The following is a 16,358-nucleotide window of genomic DNA, read 5'->3' as shown; positions in this document are numbered from 1 at the left end:
GTAAAAGCTGGTACTGTGCTTTTAAGTTTCATGGACAAGTACTGTCCTTGAGACCTTGAGCAGATTTTTTTGGTGTCCCATTTGCTAAAGAGTTAAAGCAGGCAATACAAAGCAATTATGGAGGGAGAATAATATCATTGTCGACAATACAATATATTCATTTCTGGACTACAACAGCATCGAAGATTTAATCTAGTTCTTGAAGATTTAAAAAATAAAAAAAATTACGAAACAGATTTGCCCTAACTGCTAATTTAAGTTGCCAAAATATCCAATTAAGGACAAATCTGTAATAAGAAAGGATCACCAAAAAAAATCCAATGGACCTTAAATGTCCTCCACACCCTTAAATTAGTAAACCAGAGTACAATAACTCAACCTTGTACATCGACATGTACCACTAGGGAACAAAAAATGAAACAGAAAAGATCAGATCAAAAACATTTAGTCTAGCGAAAACAGGTTCTTTAACAGACAAATTGCACAACCTTGTATCAATTAGAGTTGTGCTTTAATTAAACCTTAACCCTTTCAGTTTGGCAATTTTGCACATTAGCCCTTTTGCATTGCAGATATTGTTTATTATCATTTTGTCTCAATTGGTCTTATATATATAAGTATCAAATATCCTATTGTTAAAACAAATGTTGTACCCAGATAAAACTTCAAATTTCTATTTCCAAATTATAACATACTTATCTTTCTTGTCATTTTTTTGTTTCACTGTTTCACATTGAATTGTTAATTATTCAATATACACTTTTCAAACTTTTTAAATAACCCTCCTCCTCTTGTCCGGGCTTGGGACCGGCTACATCATTTTGATATAGGCGGAGTTAAAAGTTTGAAATGTTAGTATCTCTCAAACTTAATTTAATTTAAAAAGAAATATATAGCAGAAATTAATAATTGGGCACAAGGAGAGATATATACCTTCATGAATAAAACGCAGTGGCAGTTATTAGTATCTCGTACATGGCATTTTTGTAATTACATTTTCGCCTTGTGTTTAATGCAGTGGAGCTTGCATTATTTCATTCTCTGCTCCTCTGGAATTTCACACATATGCAACAGCATGCACCACTTGTTGGTGGGGCCAATGTTTGTGTATGGACGACCCAATGGTAAAAAGTTATACTAATACCAACAGATGTAAATGACAACCTAATCAATTGTGAGACCATTGAGTGAATTCAGAAGTTGGAAAAGCATAGAGCACGCAATAAGCAAAAACTAGGCATAATAAAATTATAATGATGCTTACATGGAGGGTCAAAATATAGTCAGAGAGCTTAGCCCACAAACTTCTGCTTCCTTCCCAAAAATAATTAAAACAACTGCGGGTTATACTCTGTAATCATCGTATAAATCAGTGAAGCAGGCATTTCGGGTATTTCTTCCAGTGAAGTGGCATTGGAAATGTCAAGTCTCTCAAGGGAAGTGAGCATCACCATTGTACCAGGCAATGACCGCAGCGAGTTTGCATTAGAGATGGTCAAACTCTTGAGGGTACTTCTGTTTTGTAACAGCCATTGCTCGGGCAGGGCCTCCATCTCTGAACAGTTGCCAACTTCAAGGTCACTAACAAATCTTAGGCATTTGAGTGGCTCAATAAGAAGGAGACAGAGGTGATCAATTTCCAGATCACTAATCTTTAAAGAGGGCAAGTTGTTTCCTGGGTTGACAGTGTGTGCTTGTTGCATAGATGAAAGTTCAATGAGCTTGTTGCATCTTGAGATTTTCAGTCTACAAAGTGAAGTAAATGCATTTTCGGAGGAAGGGATACAAGTAATATGTTCACTCCCTCCAATTGAAAGACTTGCAAGTTCAGGGAGCTGTGATGCTGACTCTAGCAACGGCACATCAAGTTCACCACAGTTTCTCATTTTAAGAGATTCTAGTTTGATAGGCAGGAGGATGCTCTGGTTATCAACTATTTCCAAATTTGGGATATCCTTTATAGATAAGTGTTTTAGTGACACAAAGTTCCCAAATGCACCAGTTGGGATACAAGTAATATGTTCACTATCTTTAATAAACAGAGTTGCAAGTGCAGGGAGCTGTGATGTTGACTCTAGCAATGGCACATCAAGTTCACCACAGTTTCTCATTTTAAGAGATTCTAGTTTGTTAGGCAGGAGGATGCTCTGGTTATCAACTATTTCCAAATTTGGGATATCATTTATAGATAAGTGTTTTAGTGACACAAAGTTCCCAAATGCACCAGTTGGTAGCTGAACCAAATTCTCACAGTGTGTGATGGTTAGATCCTTAACAGTTTGTAAATCTAGGTTCTCTTGCTGCATAAATCCATTCAATGATGTTAATTTGGGACAGTTTTGAATATCTACTACTCTAAGCAATGATTTCATACATGACGGTGCCGGAGCTGTAATGCTAGAACCATGGTGCATATCTGGAAGGGAATTAATTCCCACGTAATTCACTTCAAATTTGAAAAGAGAAGAAGGAATGGCAGGAAGTTTGGGCAGGTTTGGACAGTTTGTGATTAGAAGTTCTTTTAGATTTGGAAAGCCATAACAAATGTGTGCTGCTGCCCAGGATTCCCATTTTGGCATGTCGTCACAATATAGCTTTTCCAACGATGGAAAAGCACAATCACTTGTGCTATCACATGAATAGTCCACTTCTTTCACATTATTCAACTCGATAAGAGAAAGTAGTTTTAGATGTGGTATTTGCCCAAGAAATGGTAATGTTTCCCAATTAGGACAACCAGAAAGTGTGAGGGATGATAAGTATAGATGAGATGAATCCATCATCCAAACTGGAGATATGTGGCCGGCATAACTATTAATTTCCAATTCCTTAAGATTTGAATGGGGTTGGAGGTTATCAATGACTTGCTTATGATTATCAGAATTTATCCCGGAACTCCAATTTAGAGAAAGAGTAATAAGACTTTCCTTTTTAGATAGGTTGGCTTTCCTAGCTTCAATTGGATCCCCTACATTCTCAATGTTTTTAATAGAAAGGCTTCGGAGATTGTTAAGCATTCCGAGTTCATCTATATGACAACCACACTCTTGCCCAACACAAAAATTTAACTTTCGGAGAGAGGTTAGCTTGTGCACTCCATGAATGTTTTCCATCGCATGATTGGGAAGGTCCATGTACCGTAAACTAACAAGATTGGTTATTCCTGTTGTTTCAAGATTGATCCTTGTATGTGTTTCAACATAACAGGCCAAGTCTAGCACTTGCATATGATAAAGCTTATAAATTGAATTAGGAATGAAAAATTCAGATAAATAATGTTGCACAAATCTGGGATCGAACTTTAGAAATCGAAGGTGTATCAAACGACTAAACTCCTTTGGCAGTTCACATCTACCACGTATGACCAATAAACGCAAAGTTTCCTTGAGTAAACCATTTGGGAGAACAAATCGATCTCGATTATCATATTCTCCAGATAAGGTTATTACCAAGGAACGTAAATTCCTAAGATTGAATATCCTTTGAATTTGGCTTTCATGAACACATACATGTTGTGCAGTGCTAGGTATAATATTAATTTTGCTTTCTGGTTCTACTCTGGAACATTCTCCTTTCGATACATTTTGCGCTAGATCATGTAGCAAATCATGCATAACATACACATCGTTTTGGTGAGGATATCGCGGAGGGTTTCGCTCGAAGAAAGATTTTCTTAAAAGGTGATTGAAGTACTCTTCTCCAATATCTTCTTGCCTATCTTCTTCATGAAACTCTTGGCGTATGAATCCCGAGGCCATCCACATTCTGATCAACTCATCTTTGTTGAATTCATAATCTTGAGGAAATATGCTGCAAAATCTAAAGCATTCTTGTAAATTTGCTGGTAAATGATAATAGCTCAATTTCAGCACATCTACCACATCCTTGGCTTGCTCTAAATTAATCAGTGAATCATTGCTCAAAATTCTTTTCCAATAATGGAAATCCATGTTAAAATTCAGCAAGCTTCCAATCACCTTTGCTGCTAGGGGGCTACCTCGTAGCTTCTTGACAATATCATTTCTGATATTTTGCAAATCCTTATAATTGTTAGAGTTATAATTGTTAAATGCATGTTTATTAAACAATTCTAACAACTCCTGCTCTTTCAAACCTCCCAACACTATATTTTCTCGTGGATCCACATGTAGCACATGAGCAAGCATGTCAGCTACTGATTTCATTCTAGTGGTGAGTAAAATTTTACTTCCTTGTTGTACAAATTTCAGGGGAGCAATAAGTTTCTCCCAATCACACAATTTGTCATCATTCCACACATCATCTAGAATAAATAGAATTTTCTTTGATATTATTTTTTCCTTCAAGTTGATCTGAAGGCGATTTAATGGTTCATTATCGTGGATTTTTTCTCCTAGTTCTTGTAGAATTTTTCTTGTTATATCTTCGACACTAAAGCTTGTTGAAACACAAATCCAAATTATTTTGTCAAAATGGTTATCTTTGCTAATCTCATCAAAGATTAACTGAGCAAGAGTGGTTTTCCCTAATCCACCCGGCCCCACAATACAAAAGGTGGAGATAGAATTGTGAGATACCGGTTTCTTTAACCAGTCAATTATGGTAGCCTTCTCACTCTCACGCCCAAATACTTTGGGTTCAGTTAAAAGGGAAGTAGTTTCTCGACTAGAAGTGTAAACAGGCTTATTAACATCTAGTGCAATAGCTAATTGGAGGAAATCGCCAACATCAGTGGCAGCCAGATCTAATAATTCCACAGTCTCCCTCAACCTCTTCAAGGTATCTTTACTAATTATAGCAGAACTAGTAAATTTTCTCTTCAGTGAGCCTATTAATGAGGAAGATCCACTAACCTCATCTCGGTTTTTCACCATTTCAGCCAGCTCCCAGTACTTGAGTTCGTCAAGCACGTCTTCAGCTGCAAAGAACGCTTCCTTGAATTGCGCCAGCCAATCATTCACCCCTGGGTGCTTCAACTTCAATGCCTCGGCCACACCCATGACCGCTGTGATCTTGGGAAGAGCTGCTTTCAGTCTACGTAGCTCCGATTTAATATCAGCTGGCAACATCTGTTCGGCCAAGTAGGAATAAGCCGTGTCGACGAGTTTGCTAATGATAGCAGACCCGAACCATTCACCAACGGTTAAAAGAGCCATCTTGATGGAGATTTTTCTTCTTCTAATTTAAAGTCTCTCTGTTTTTTTTTTTCACTAAAGATACTGTAGTAGATTGTTGGAAAAAATGAACTGAGAAATTCAAATTACAATAGAAAAAAGAGTTGTAAGACAGTGTAAGACAGAGATCGAGAGACAAAAATAGTTTTTGTGTAGATGGAGAAGAGATTCGAAGATAACAAAGATCGGTAACAAAGGAAGTAAATTATCAAAATACTGATTGTATGAGAGAGAGAGAGAGAGATTGAGATGATACCAAAGATCGGAGAAACAGAGTGAAAGATAGTAAAGGTATGCAAAGAGATGATAACTGATAAGCAATAAAGTTACAGAGATGATATACAAAGTGTGCTTTCTTAAAAGCAAAATGCAAAGAGATGATAATAATTATTGGCGATCATAATCTATATGGCATTCAAAGAGTAAGCATTATAGGTAGCAAATAATTAATAAGCCTATCCACCTTAAGAGAAACTGAAAGTACAACGTCAGTGACCCGTTACACAGTAAATTAATGTTTTGATTAAAAAAAATCATATTCAGGTCAAACAAACGGTAACTATTGACTCACGGGATATACAAAGTGTGCTTTCCTAGAAATTAGGGTACATTTGTCCCTACTCCTTGTATCAATCTCCTATGAAATCAAATTGGGTTGCTTTCCTCTGAATTTATTTTTCTTTGTCAGTTAGAATGGCTAAAACCACAGTCAAAAAAATTGAAAATTAATTTTATTTGAATCTGCATAATCTCATAATATCAAAAGCTTGTGTTAACAAATTATCATTATTTTATTACCAATAAAAATTATTAGATATACGAGACTGTGTAAAATAATCAATACTTTTACAAGGTTCTGATGATAAAATTCTGTTTTTTTTTCCCTCATCTTATTCTTAGGACAATATATCGTGCAGGCGATGCTTAAATATTTAAATAAATTTAATTAAATTACAAACATTTGCTTTAATTAATAAGCATCATCAAAGAAAAATTTCAAAATAATTAGATTTTTTTTCCTTTTTCAAATTACAATTAATTACGCAATAAAATTGGAATTCTCCAATTAAAATTTCCAGAAGAATAATTGTATAGTAGATTAACCATCCTAGAAAACCATCGATTGATAAATAAATGGACTAATGGGTTATATCTTACAAAAATAAACATACCTACTCCACCCAAGGGAAACCCAATTATTTTAAAATGGACAGTATGAACAAGCAAAAGAGCATAAGAGCATGTTCATTTGTCACGGGATTATAGGGGATGAAATTTGACGGGATCGGGAATCCACTTTATAATTTGCGGGATCCCATATTTATTGGTGTACACAAGAATAGATATAGAAATGTGTTGAATGAGTGTCGGTTGTTCCGTGGGTTTAGTTGTAGGAAATATTGAGATATAATCTATTTCTATATGACATTTTTTTAAAATATGATTTTTTATTGCTACAATATAAAAATTAGCATTTATTGCTACAATATTTTAAAGATGTCACATATTTTAAGAGCTTTTGATACGTCTATTAATTTCATATAAAAAAATAATAATGGATGAGTAATGTTACCATGCTCTTTAAATTTTATTTATTAAATTAGTGACAAATAATCAAATAAATTTTTATTGTGTTATAATAATTTTTTTATTGACAAGATACCAAAAGAATAGAGATAGAATCAACTTTTATAAAAAAATTTCAAAAATAATATTTATTGCTACAATATAAAAATTAGAATCTATTGCTACAATAATATATCCGTTGAAATATGCTAGTCGTTGGCATCAAAACTTTTTACGTCAAATATAAATGCTCTTCTAGATCTAATTAGCATTTATTACTACAACAGCCTACTACTCGAAAGATCAAAAATGAATTTATATCAAAGCTTTTTAATTTGTACAGGCTACAGAGTTTTAATTTTTTACTGATCCAAGCTTTAATTTGTACAGAGCTCTGTACACAGCTCCTCTGAAAAATATAAATGTGGGCCAAGCTTTTTAATTTCTACATAACTTTAAATGTGGGCCAAGCTCTGTACACAGTCCTCTGCACCTACCTATTATCCATTCAGTTTAATGAAGTATAGCTGTTGATAACTTTCTTTCGAGTTAGGCTAATATGACATTGGTGTTATTTCAAACTATATGACATTGGTGTTATTTCAAACTAAATAACACCACATCGTAAACCGTTAGATCTGCTTTAATATTCGTACAAAATAAAGTGCTTGAACAGTAAAAGCAGATTGTACGAATATTAAAGCAGATCTAACGGTTTACGATGTGGTGTTATTTAGTTTGAAATAACACCAATGTCATATTAGCCTAACTCCTTTCTATATATATTGAGTCTATGGTACTATGCATATTACAATTTGTTACCATGCTACGGCTCTATATTCGAGTTTTCAAATCCTAACGGTCGATCCGAACCGTTCATCTTGTTCTCCATATTAACATGTGTTTGGAGACCAACTTTTATATTTTTTGAAATTTTTTTACTATTTTTTTAGATTTATTGAAAATCACTGTTTTTGGATGGTCCAGAATTTTCAGATCAAGTTATTTTCTAAATATCTAAAAAAATAGTACAAAATTTTCAAAAAATGTAAAATTTGGTCTCCAAACACATATTAATATAGAGAACAAGACGAACGGTTCGGATCAACCGTTAGGATTTGAAAACTCGAATATAGAGCCGTAGCACGGTAACAACCCGTGATATGCATAGTACCATAGACTCACTCTATATATATAGACCAAATACAATGAAATGCCTCAACCAATTTTAATCATCCTCAAACATTTATTGTACACATTACAATACAAAACATAATACACATCTAAATCAATACTTCATATATTTCATGCATTTATTGTTAGAAATATATTTTGAAAACACAAAATTTATTTAAATAAATATTTATGTTAATATTAACGTTTTAATTTTATGAATTATGGAGCTAATTGTGAATTATTTGATTAAACTAATTTATACACGAAACTCACTATCCACTGCCACAGAAAATCAAATCAAATAGATATGGTAGAAAGCTAGCTGTGCGTGATGCAATTTCTAAATCTTGGCATTTACTCATAATCAATTGAATTAATTGCACCACCTTGCACAAGAAATAAAATCCAATTTCCATTTGCGCAGGATGTGATTAATTACCATTTATTCAAATATATATGACCGTTTCTTTGATTCACATTACATTGTTCAATTTATTTTAAAAGAAACGGTAATATATTGAATATTATTTTAATAGTCATGAATGCACAAATTGATTGATATCTATGGTTTTGCCTATAAATAGCACATACCATCTGAAGAGCAATCATCTAATAATCGATATACTCTCTTCTTCCTGTTAGCTCCATATTTCATAAATTCAATTTCTATTCTCCCTCAAATAAATATTTTCTTTATAGAAAACATATTATTCTGCTATCATTGTTGAAAGAAGCTACATCAACCTCTACCACAGTTGCGCCTGAAGGTAGAGGAATACCGGCGTAAGTTGGGGCAAGCTTAACCGATTAATCCTGCGCTTAGGACGGGAAGTTGTCTTAGGTCCGCATTTTGCAGCTCTGGGTAATAAAGTTTTAATTATATTCTTGATTCTATTTTTAATATAATTGTTATTTATTTTATTGATCAAAATTCAGATTTAAAATTAGTTTGTTAGTTCATATTTTTCCAACATTTATTTCAAAAATTTATGTCAAAACACTTAGATATTTGAACACCTTGCATAAATAAGTCAAATGAATTTTTTTTTTTTGAGTTGAAATAGCCCATGGGTTACAGCAGCTCGTACCAGTAACCCCCAAAACATAATTAATTATACATATATATCCCTACTCCACCTTAAATTAGAGGATTTAAAAAGAGAATATAAAATAAATCAAATGGATTAATCCTCACTTTGAACATAGTAACATCAATCGTCACTTATAAACTTATTTAACTTGTATTTTATCTTTTTCACGGAGTAGATTACTTTCGGTGGAGTGGGATTACTATGTCTATATGTTTTGGTGCCTTTTCTTTTTGGAGAAATTGTATGTATGAGTGTTCATTGGGTCCGATTTAATCGGTTTAAACCGAACCGAACTAGATTGGATTAAACAGTTTGACTTTTTTAGTTTATTGGATCGGTTCAGTTTACTTTTTAGAACAGATTTAATACTTTGGTTCAGTTCGATTTGAAAATTTTCAGAACCGTTTCCACTAATCGAACAATCCTGCTTCAGTTCATTTCTTAATACAACTATACCCAGTAGGCAGCGTGAATGAATTGAACACAAAGTACCCAACCCGACTTCTCCAGTTCTTCTCGCACTCAGCACGCACGACTAGAGTCTAGCCGTGTAGGGCTTCACGCACAACCCCTTCAACCACTCCTCCTGTCCTGTCGCACCAAGCTTTATTCCTGTTTGTACTGAACCAATGAGGTTAAAAGCTCACAAACTTTCAGTCAAATAGGTTCACAGAATGCGGGCTCTTGTGTTCCTGGCGGGTTCACATTACTTTAAGACTCACATTCATTGGTACTGTAGCCTGACACTACTCTTCATTCTTGTACGGATACATAAATGAACTAGGATGATTGTAGGAAGTTGCAATAATTGAAGATTTTGTTAAGGAAATTACTTCAGCTGCAATAATATTAACACCCACTATAATTTGTTACCATTAGAGATAAATTTGACTTGAAGAGGGCACATTAGCATTTCAAACCCTATAGATTATAAACCCTGACTTCACAAATTCTGACACATTAATTCAGATCAGAACCATTCAAAAGGACTGCAAAAAAATTAAATAAAGAAAACAGAGGACCAAGTAAGTAGAACAAAAGATAAAGGTCCCACCTACATTGAAGGTATTAAAGCATATAATGAAGCATTTTTTCTTATATATGAGTTGAACTAACGTGCTCTTCACCGCACCAAGCTTTTTGTGAGCTTAACTCCAAAATTTATTGAAATGAATTTAAATGATAAATCTCCAAAATTTATTGAAATAAATTTAAATAATGAATCCAAATTGTTGAAACTGGTCTACTTCACTAGTATTGTGTTTAGATGTTTAAATTATAAATTTTGAAATTACATTTAGCACAAAGTCAAGCAGTAAAAAAATAAATAAAAGCATTTGTCATGCCCTGGTCCCCGATCAGGCGCGCGCCGATAGAACAACATCCTAGTATTCCTCTGACAGCCCATCAACCTATGTCGCAAACAAAAAACAAAACAAAAGTTATCTACAAAGCTCAATAACTAGTTATTTAATGACGTGCTTCCCTATAACTAGTTTATTCAGAACAACAATATAAACATAACTGAATTAATCCACACAAATATATCAGAATATGTACGCGTATTTAACCAGTTGGGTCTAGGTTTTCAGATTCCACAGTATTCACACAGTTAAGTCTCATGAACAAATTTAGATTCCTAGACCCTCAATCCCGTTAAATATATCCTCATAATCAAATATAAAGATACTATACAGTTCTCATTATTCCAACAGACCAAAATGAAAACAAAGATTATAGAGGAATCTTGTTATCTTATAACAATATTCGAGAAATAAAATTAGACTTCAATTAACTATTCAATCGGTGACGTAGGCTCGGAATTTCAATAGGACGGATTACAATATATTTTTTTTAATTTTCTATTTTCGTTTTCTATCCTTATTATTTTTTTCCCTCGGTTTCCTTCTTCTTCTTTTCCTCTCTTTTACCAAGTGTTAAAAAAAAGGGAAAATTGTGAAAATGCCACTCCAAAACCTTGAAATTGGGAGAATGCCACTCCAAACTTTGAAATTGAGAAAATGCCACTCCAAACTTAATTAATTTGTGAAAATGCCATTTATACTGTATTAATCTTTTTAATGCCTAAAATACCCTTAATCAAAAAACACGAACCTAGCCTCCTTGGAGACACGCTCTCCCCTTCTCCTTTTTTCCCCCGCAAGAAAAATGTCGCTGCAATTATAGTGAAAATGTCGCTCAGATTCACCCTTTAATTACTGTCTAAATTAAATAATTTCAACTTTTTCCATCGATCTATTCTGATGCAAACTATTAATTTCAATATCTGAGGATTCAAATCTGGAATATTCAATTATTCTATTTCTTCAGGTCAATAGCTGGTCGGAGCCCACCGCCACTAGAGAGAGAGATGCCTTTTGAAAATTCAGTTTAATTATTAGCTCGACTCAGCAAAGGTGAGAAGCAATATCAAGTGACCCAGAAAATTGTTTTCTTTTCGTCCTGTTTAGCTGTTTAAATTGAAACATTACTTGTTATTGTTTGATCGCTTTTTTTTTTTTGATGAAAATCCCGTAGGCCTGTATTGCTTGAAATCCATACTCACTGTTACATTTTACCAGTACAACTTAGTCTAATTAACCGGAAAATAAAAACCTAATAAAAAACAAAAATCTAAAAGCTTGGAATTTAAATTGACATAATAGTAAAAAACATGAAATTTATTGTTAAAAACTAAAGCTATCTTGTGCCAGCAGATGGTAGATGTGCTTCCCTGCTCAGTACTGTAGCTATCTAAGAGTGGTGCTGTGTTCCTTCTTTGTAAAGGTTGTCAGCTCTGCTTTCCAAAGACAAACGATGTCTCCTCAATTTTCCCTCGTATTCCAATGCTCTCCCTGAAACCGTCGCTAGGGTAGCCATTGAACACCGTCTTGTTTCGTCTAGCCCAATTTTGATCGCTTGTTCTAAAAAAAAAAAGGTTTTAATTCAGCTTTCTTTAATTCTCCTGCGCCGTTTTGTTTTTTGTCTGAAGGTGGAAAGTTGTTTTGATCCGATTTAATCTCAGAGCACACGAATTGGTGGAAAGTTGAGGAATCGCCGGTTCGCACCAACGAGATTTGAAGAGGAGGCAATTTTGAATTGGAGGCATGCCGTGACAAATAACAAATTAATTGTATAAAGGGTATAATTGGAAATACAGAAATACATATATCAAAATAGTATAAGAATACCATATAAATGGCATTTTTACAAATTAACCAAGTTTGGAGTGGCATTTTTCCAATTTCAAAGTTTGGAGTGGCATTCTCCCAATTTCAAAGTTTTGGAGTGGCATTTTCACAATTTTCCCTAAAAAAAATGAGGAGAGAGGTAAACTTTTATAAACAGATTACGGTAAAACCAAGAGGAAATGGAATTTGCATGAATGAATACTTTTATATTCCAATTTAATGAATAAATTCAGAAATTGAGTTTCAAAATATAATTAAAATTGGAGTGAGTCTATGGTACTATGCATATTACGATTTGTTACCGTGTTACGGCTCTATATTCGAGTTTTCAAATCCTAACGGTCAATCCGAACCGTTCATCTTGTTCTCCATATTAATATGTGTTTGGGACCAAATTTTAAATTTTTTGAAATTTATTTACTATTTTTTAGATTTATTGAAAATCACTGTTTTTGGATGGTCCAGAGAATTTTCAGATCAAGTGATTTTCTAAATATCTAAAAAAATAGTAAAAAAATTTGAAAAAAATGTAAAATTTGGTCTCAAACACATATTAATATGGAGAACAAGATGAACGGTTCGGATTGACCGTTAGGATTTGAAAACTCAAATATAGAGCCGTAGCACAGTAATAACCCGTGATATGCATAGTACCATAGACTCACTCTTAAAATTGTCTAAGAATACTATTAATTTTATCGGGTATTAAAACCTTAAAAGTAACTTAAAAATCTTTTTTTTTTTTTACGAATTGAATTTAGACTAAATTAAGTTCAAAATTTATAAACCCAGTGCTTTGAATTAGCTAATCATAATTATGCAATCTCTCCCTTGCACTTGACGTCTTTGAAAGAACTACCAAATGATTTTCTTGAAGAAAGGGCAAGCCAAGCCCTGCTTAGGTCCATCATTTTTGTGCCAGCCAAGTGAAACAAAAAAGGACATATATAGCCCTGCTTAAGTAGCATACACAATAGTATTTACTTATTAATGTGGGCTTCTTTGGGCTAATATTGGGCTGCTCTTAGTAGGCTCCATCACTTACCTTTCTGATTTAAGAGTTTTGTAGCTAACAAGTGACAGGGCTATTCATAGTGTCACTGTTTTGGATAAAAATGTCACAATGTATTGAACATCATATGTTATTTTTTACAGTACCTATACAATGGATTTTAGACCAGCTGTCTAGAATTTTCTGTAGTTCATTTATATATTCATGCTTTTTAAAAGAGAAAAAAAGGCCTTATGAGTTATGAGCAAGCTGAAAATTGGAGATAGAAAAAAATAGGGTAGAAACAAACAATGAGCAAAAATTGGCACAAAATTGTCTATTGTCTTACTAAATCATTCTTAAGAGGAGGCAAACTGAAGAAAAAAACAGTATATATAGGAAAAAAAATACAAAATCAATGAAAATATGCCACCATAAGCAAAGAAAATTCTTATGATTTATTCACTCAAAAAAAAAATTTCTTAAGATTTATTACAAATCATATAATAGATTGAATAGTAAATTCATTTCTATTGAGGGTTTATGACGGGATTTTGTACTGTTCCTTGTGTGTGAAGAAGACATCATTGAAAAAAATCTGCAAAATAATTGGACAAGAGCTTATTTAGCAGCAACAAACAACTAGTATAGAAAGGAAATGTTCATTGGTCAAATCATAAATAGTTTAATTATCAGTTGACAAATCCTGCCAAAGTTTATTATTACAGAAAAGTAAAAAAGTTCAGTGCACTAAATTCTAATTTTTCAAATAATAATTTAATTAGAAACCTGATTTGATTGATTGGCAATGTTCAATCTCAAGGTTAGGACAGCCACAACCACAAACACACACATAACAAGGTCTAGATGGAATCAATCCATCTGGAATTACACAAAGCAAACCACAGTTCAATCCTGTAAGTGAGGAAATGCTTCGTCGGCTGATCATATGTGGCTTGTCATTCATTGGAGGAATCATTGAAGGCCACAGATGACTCCACCAACTACCATCCATCCATAGTTAGTGATTTCAGGGCTTTGCAGAAAGAAATTTCTAGTGCAACCAACATATCCAAATTCCTAATCCAGTAAACAACTCCAATAGAGGCTTAAGAAGTTAATCTTCACTAAGGATATGATCTCATGTTCGTGTGTGAACAGTTTTCTGTTACTAATTATTATGTTACTTATACTAATTATTATGTTTTGTTTTCGAGAAATAATCACAACCTATACTAATTATTATGTTACTTAAATTGAAAGCATTTTGATGACAAAAACATATCAAAATGTTATATATCAGAACAGTTTTCTGTTCAAGGTGTGGCCTATACCCACTACAACAAAAATACACATCTGATATACTTATTGATATTGAATGTAAATACTTGGTAACATGAGTTGAATTTTAAGACTTTTCAGTATTTTACTTTACGATTAAATGGACAGCTTTGAGGTAACCCATGTAATTCGACATTCAGGTACTTTTCAACATACCTTACCTTAGACTCCATTAAAAAAATCATCGAGAGAGTCTTAAATCGAACAGTTAAGATTTACTAATTAGAAATAACCTTCTTTTAGCTCTTATGATGAAATATATCTTTGCAAATCGATCTGACCCATTGTTCACTAATTATGTCTATTCTGATCAGTCGATCATTTCATTGAGCTTGAATATTGTTCTAGTTTTCTTCGTTTTCAACTATCATTTTTTATGTTGTTGGATTGCTGGGATATTTTCTCCTCGTGCAGAGACGAAGACATGTATCCTCTCCTTTTAGGTACTTCTCTTTACATTTCATCTCTAATTATCAGTATCTTTTATTTTCTATTAGTTTTTATTTCTCCAAATTGTGATTGGGTGATCCAAATCTTAGTGGAACTTGTCTCTTCCATCTGTACTCTCTCTTTCTCTCTTCCAGTTCTTAATGACAACTTAGTTGGCACTACTCTTGGTTTTCACCGGAAGATATTTCCAGTGAGCCAAGTGTTCAAAATATGAAAATCAAAGCATTAGAGAATTCAGCCAGTACCAGTACTTCATCAAATGGAGCATCTGGTACTGGCTCAATGGAGAACGATTCCCGCTTCTATCAACTAAGAAAAGAAGCGGCAGTGCTTGTTGCAAACACTATAAAAAGAGGAATTAGGTAACTAATGTGCCTACTTATACTAACTGATATTACATGATAATTAGGTAACATAAAATTGTTACTTTAATTTAATAATTTAGTCTCTGGCAGTGTGCATGACATGAGACTTGCTATAGTGATGATAGTCTATTGCTAATAATTGTTGGAAACTTTGCTGATTGCAGCAGCCTTTTCTGGTAAACTTGCTGGTACGAAAAACAGAGGACAGCTAAAATTTTCAACTATAAGCAACAACTTGATATTCCACACACTCGATTACAGAAGTTCAGTATTTAAAGTAATACAATATCTAAATTTAGAACAAACTACTACTACTACAGACAGCTATATTTAGATACCCACTAATCCCACTACAGAGCTATATTTAGAAACCCACTAATCCCGCTACTGCTATATTTAGAAATCCACTAATCCCACTACACACGTTCATGCTTCTAAAAACAACTACAACAGAATTCTAAATAGAGAAAGCTAATTTTGGATCAACTTTCAACAATAATGATATCCAATGTTACATTGGAAACCTTTTACTTTCTTGTTCAGGTTGATGTATAAATATGCTAACCAATGCAAAAGTTGGAGATGTAAATGTCGAGCTATTCAAGGTTTGCTTTCATATGCAAATGTGTGGAGATTGTTCCGACAATATACACACCAAGTATAGAATGATTATATTGTAATTAAACAAGTGCTTGATGTTGCTTAAAATTAGATAAAGTACAGAAATCCAAGACCTTTTAATTATGTTGGTTTTACTTTCTTTTTATTTTCAACAAGTGCTTAATGTAACTAAACGATGTACTGCATTGATATGTGAATTGAAAGCCTAAGGGCATTTGTTGGCCAAATTTTTTTATTTTTTGTTACTTTTCGTGGCGTTTTAGAAGCACCCAGAAAACATTTTTACTTTTTTTTTTTTAATATCAAGACTTCTGGTGGCGTTTCTGACACGCCGGTAATGGTCCTTCCAAATGCCGGGAAAAAAATGCAGCGCTTGGTAAACGCCGGGAATTGTAATATCCGGATGGCACTTT

At 33.4% G+C, this 16,358-nt stretch overlaps 1 protein-coding gene and 2 long non-coding RNA genes across 3 annotated transcripts; 1 reads left to right on the top strand and 2 right to left on the bottom strand.

Annotated features, from left to right (window-relative positions):
• Positions 1-1,328: 1,328 nt before the first annotated feature.
• On the bottom strand, positions 1,329-5,189 carry LOC144549281 (putative disease resistance protein RGA3). The gene has a single exon (XM_078298001.1). The coding sequence runs from the start codon at positions 5,133-5,135 to the stop codon at positions 1,329-1,331; it is 3,807 nt and encodes a 1,268-aa protein (XP_078154127.1). The 5' UTR covers positions 5,136-5,189.
• An 8,314-nt stretch (positions 5,190-13,503) lies between these two features.
• On the bottom strand, positions 13,504-14,102 carry LOC144549481 (uncharacterized). The gene is made up of 3 exons (XR_013509693.1): positions 13,958-14,102; positions 13,665-13,766; positions 13,504-13,633 (listed from the first exon to the last, which is right to left on the bottom strand). It is a non-coding gene; the product is annotated as an uncharacterized LOC144549481 (long non-coding RNA).
• An 815-nt stretch (positions 14,103-14,917) lies between these two features.
• On the top strand, positions 14,918-16,068 carry LOC144549585 (uncharacterized). Its single transcript, XR_013509715.1, has 2 exons — positions 14,918-15,321; positions 15,868-16,068. It is a non-coding gene; the product is annotated as an uncharacterized LOC144549585 (long non-coding RNA).
• Positions 16,069-16,358: the final 290 nt, after the last annotated feature.

The sequence above is a fragment of the Carex rostrata genome, chromosome 35, assembly GCF_964058835.1.
Source record: "Carex rostrata chromosome 35, lpCarRost1.2, whole genome shotgun sequence".
In the NCBI taxonomy this organism is placed as follows: Eukaryota; Viridiplantae; Streptophyta; class Magnoliopsida; order Poales; family Cyperaceae; genus Carex; species Carex rostrata.
The sequence above is the reverse complement of the archived record's forward strand: the minus strand, read 5'-3'. Positions and strand labels throughout refer to the sequence as shown.

Excerpts from the sequence above, each read along its gene's own strand:
- LOC144549281 (XM_078298001.1), bottom strand. The coding sequence starts at position 5,135 with ATGGCTCTTTTAACCGTTGGTGAATGGTTCGGGTCTGCTATCATTAGC.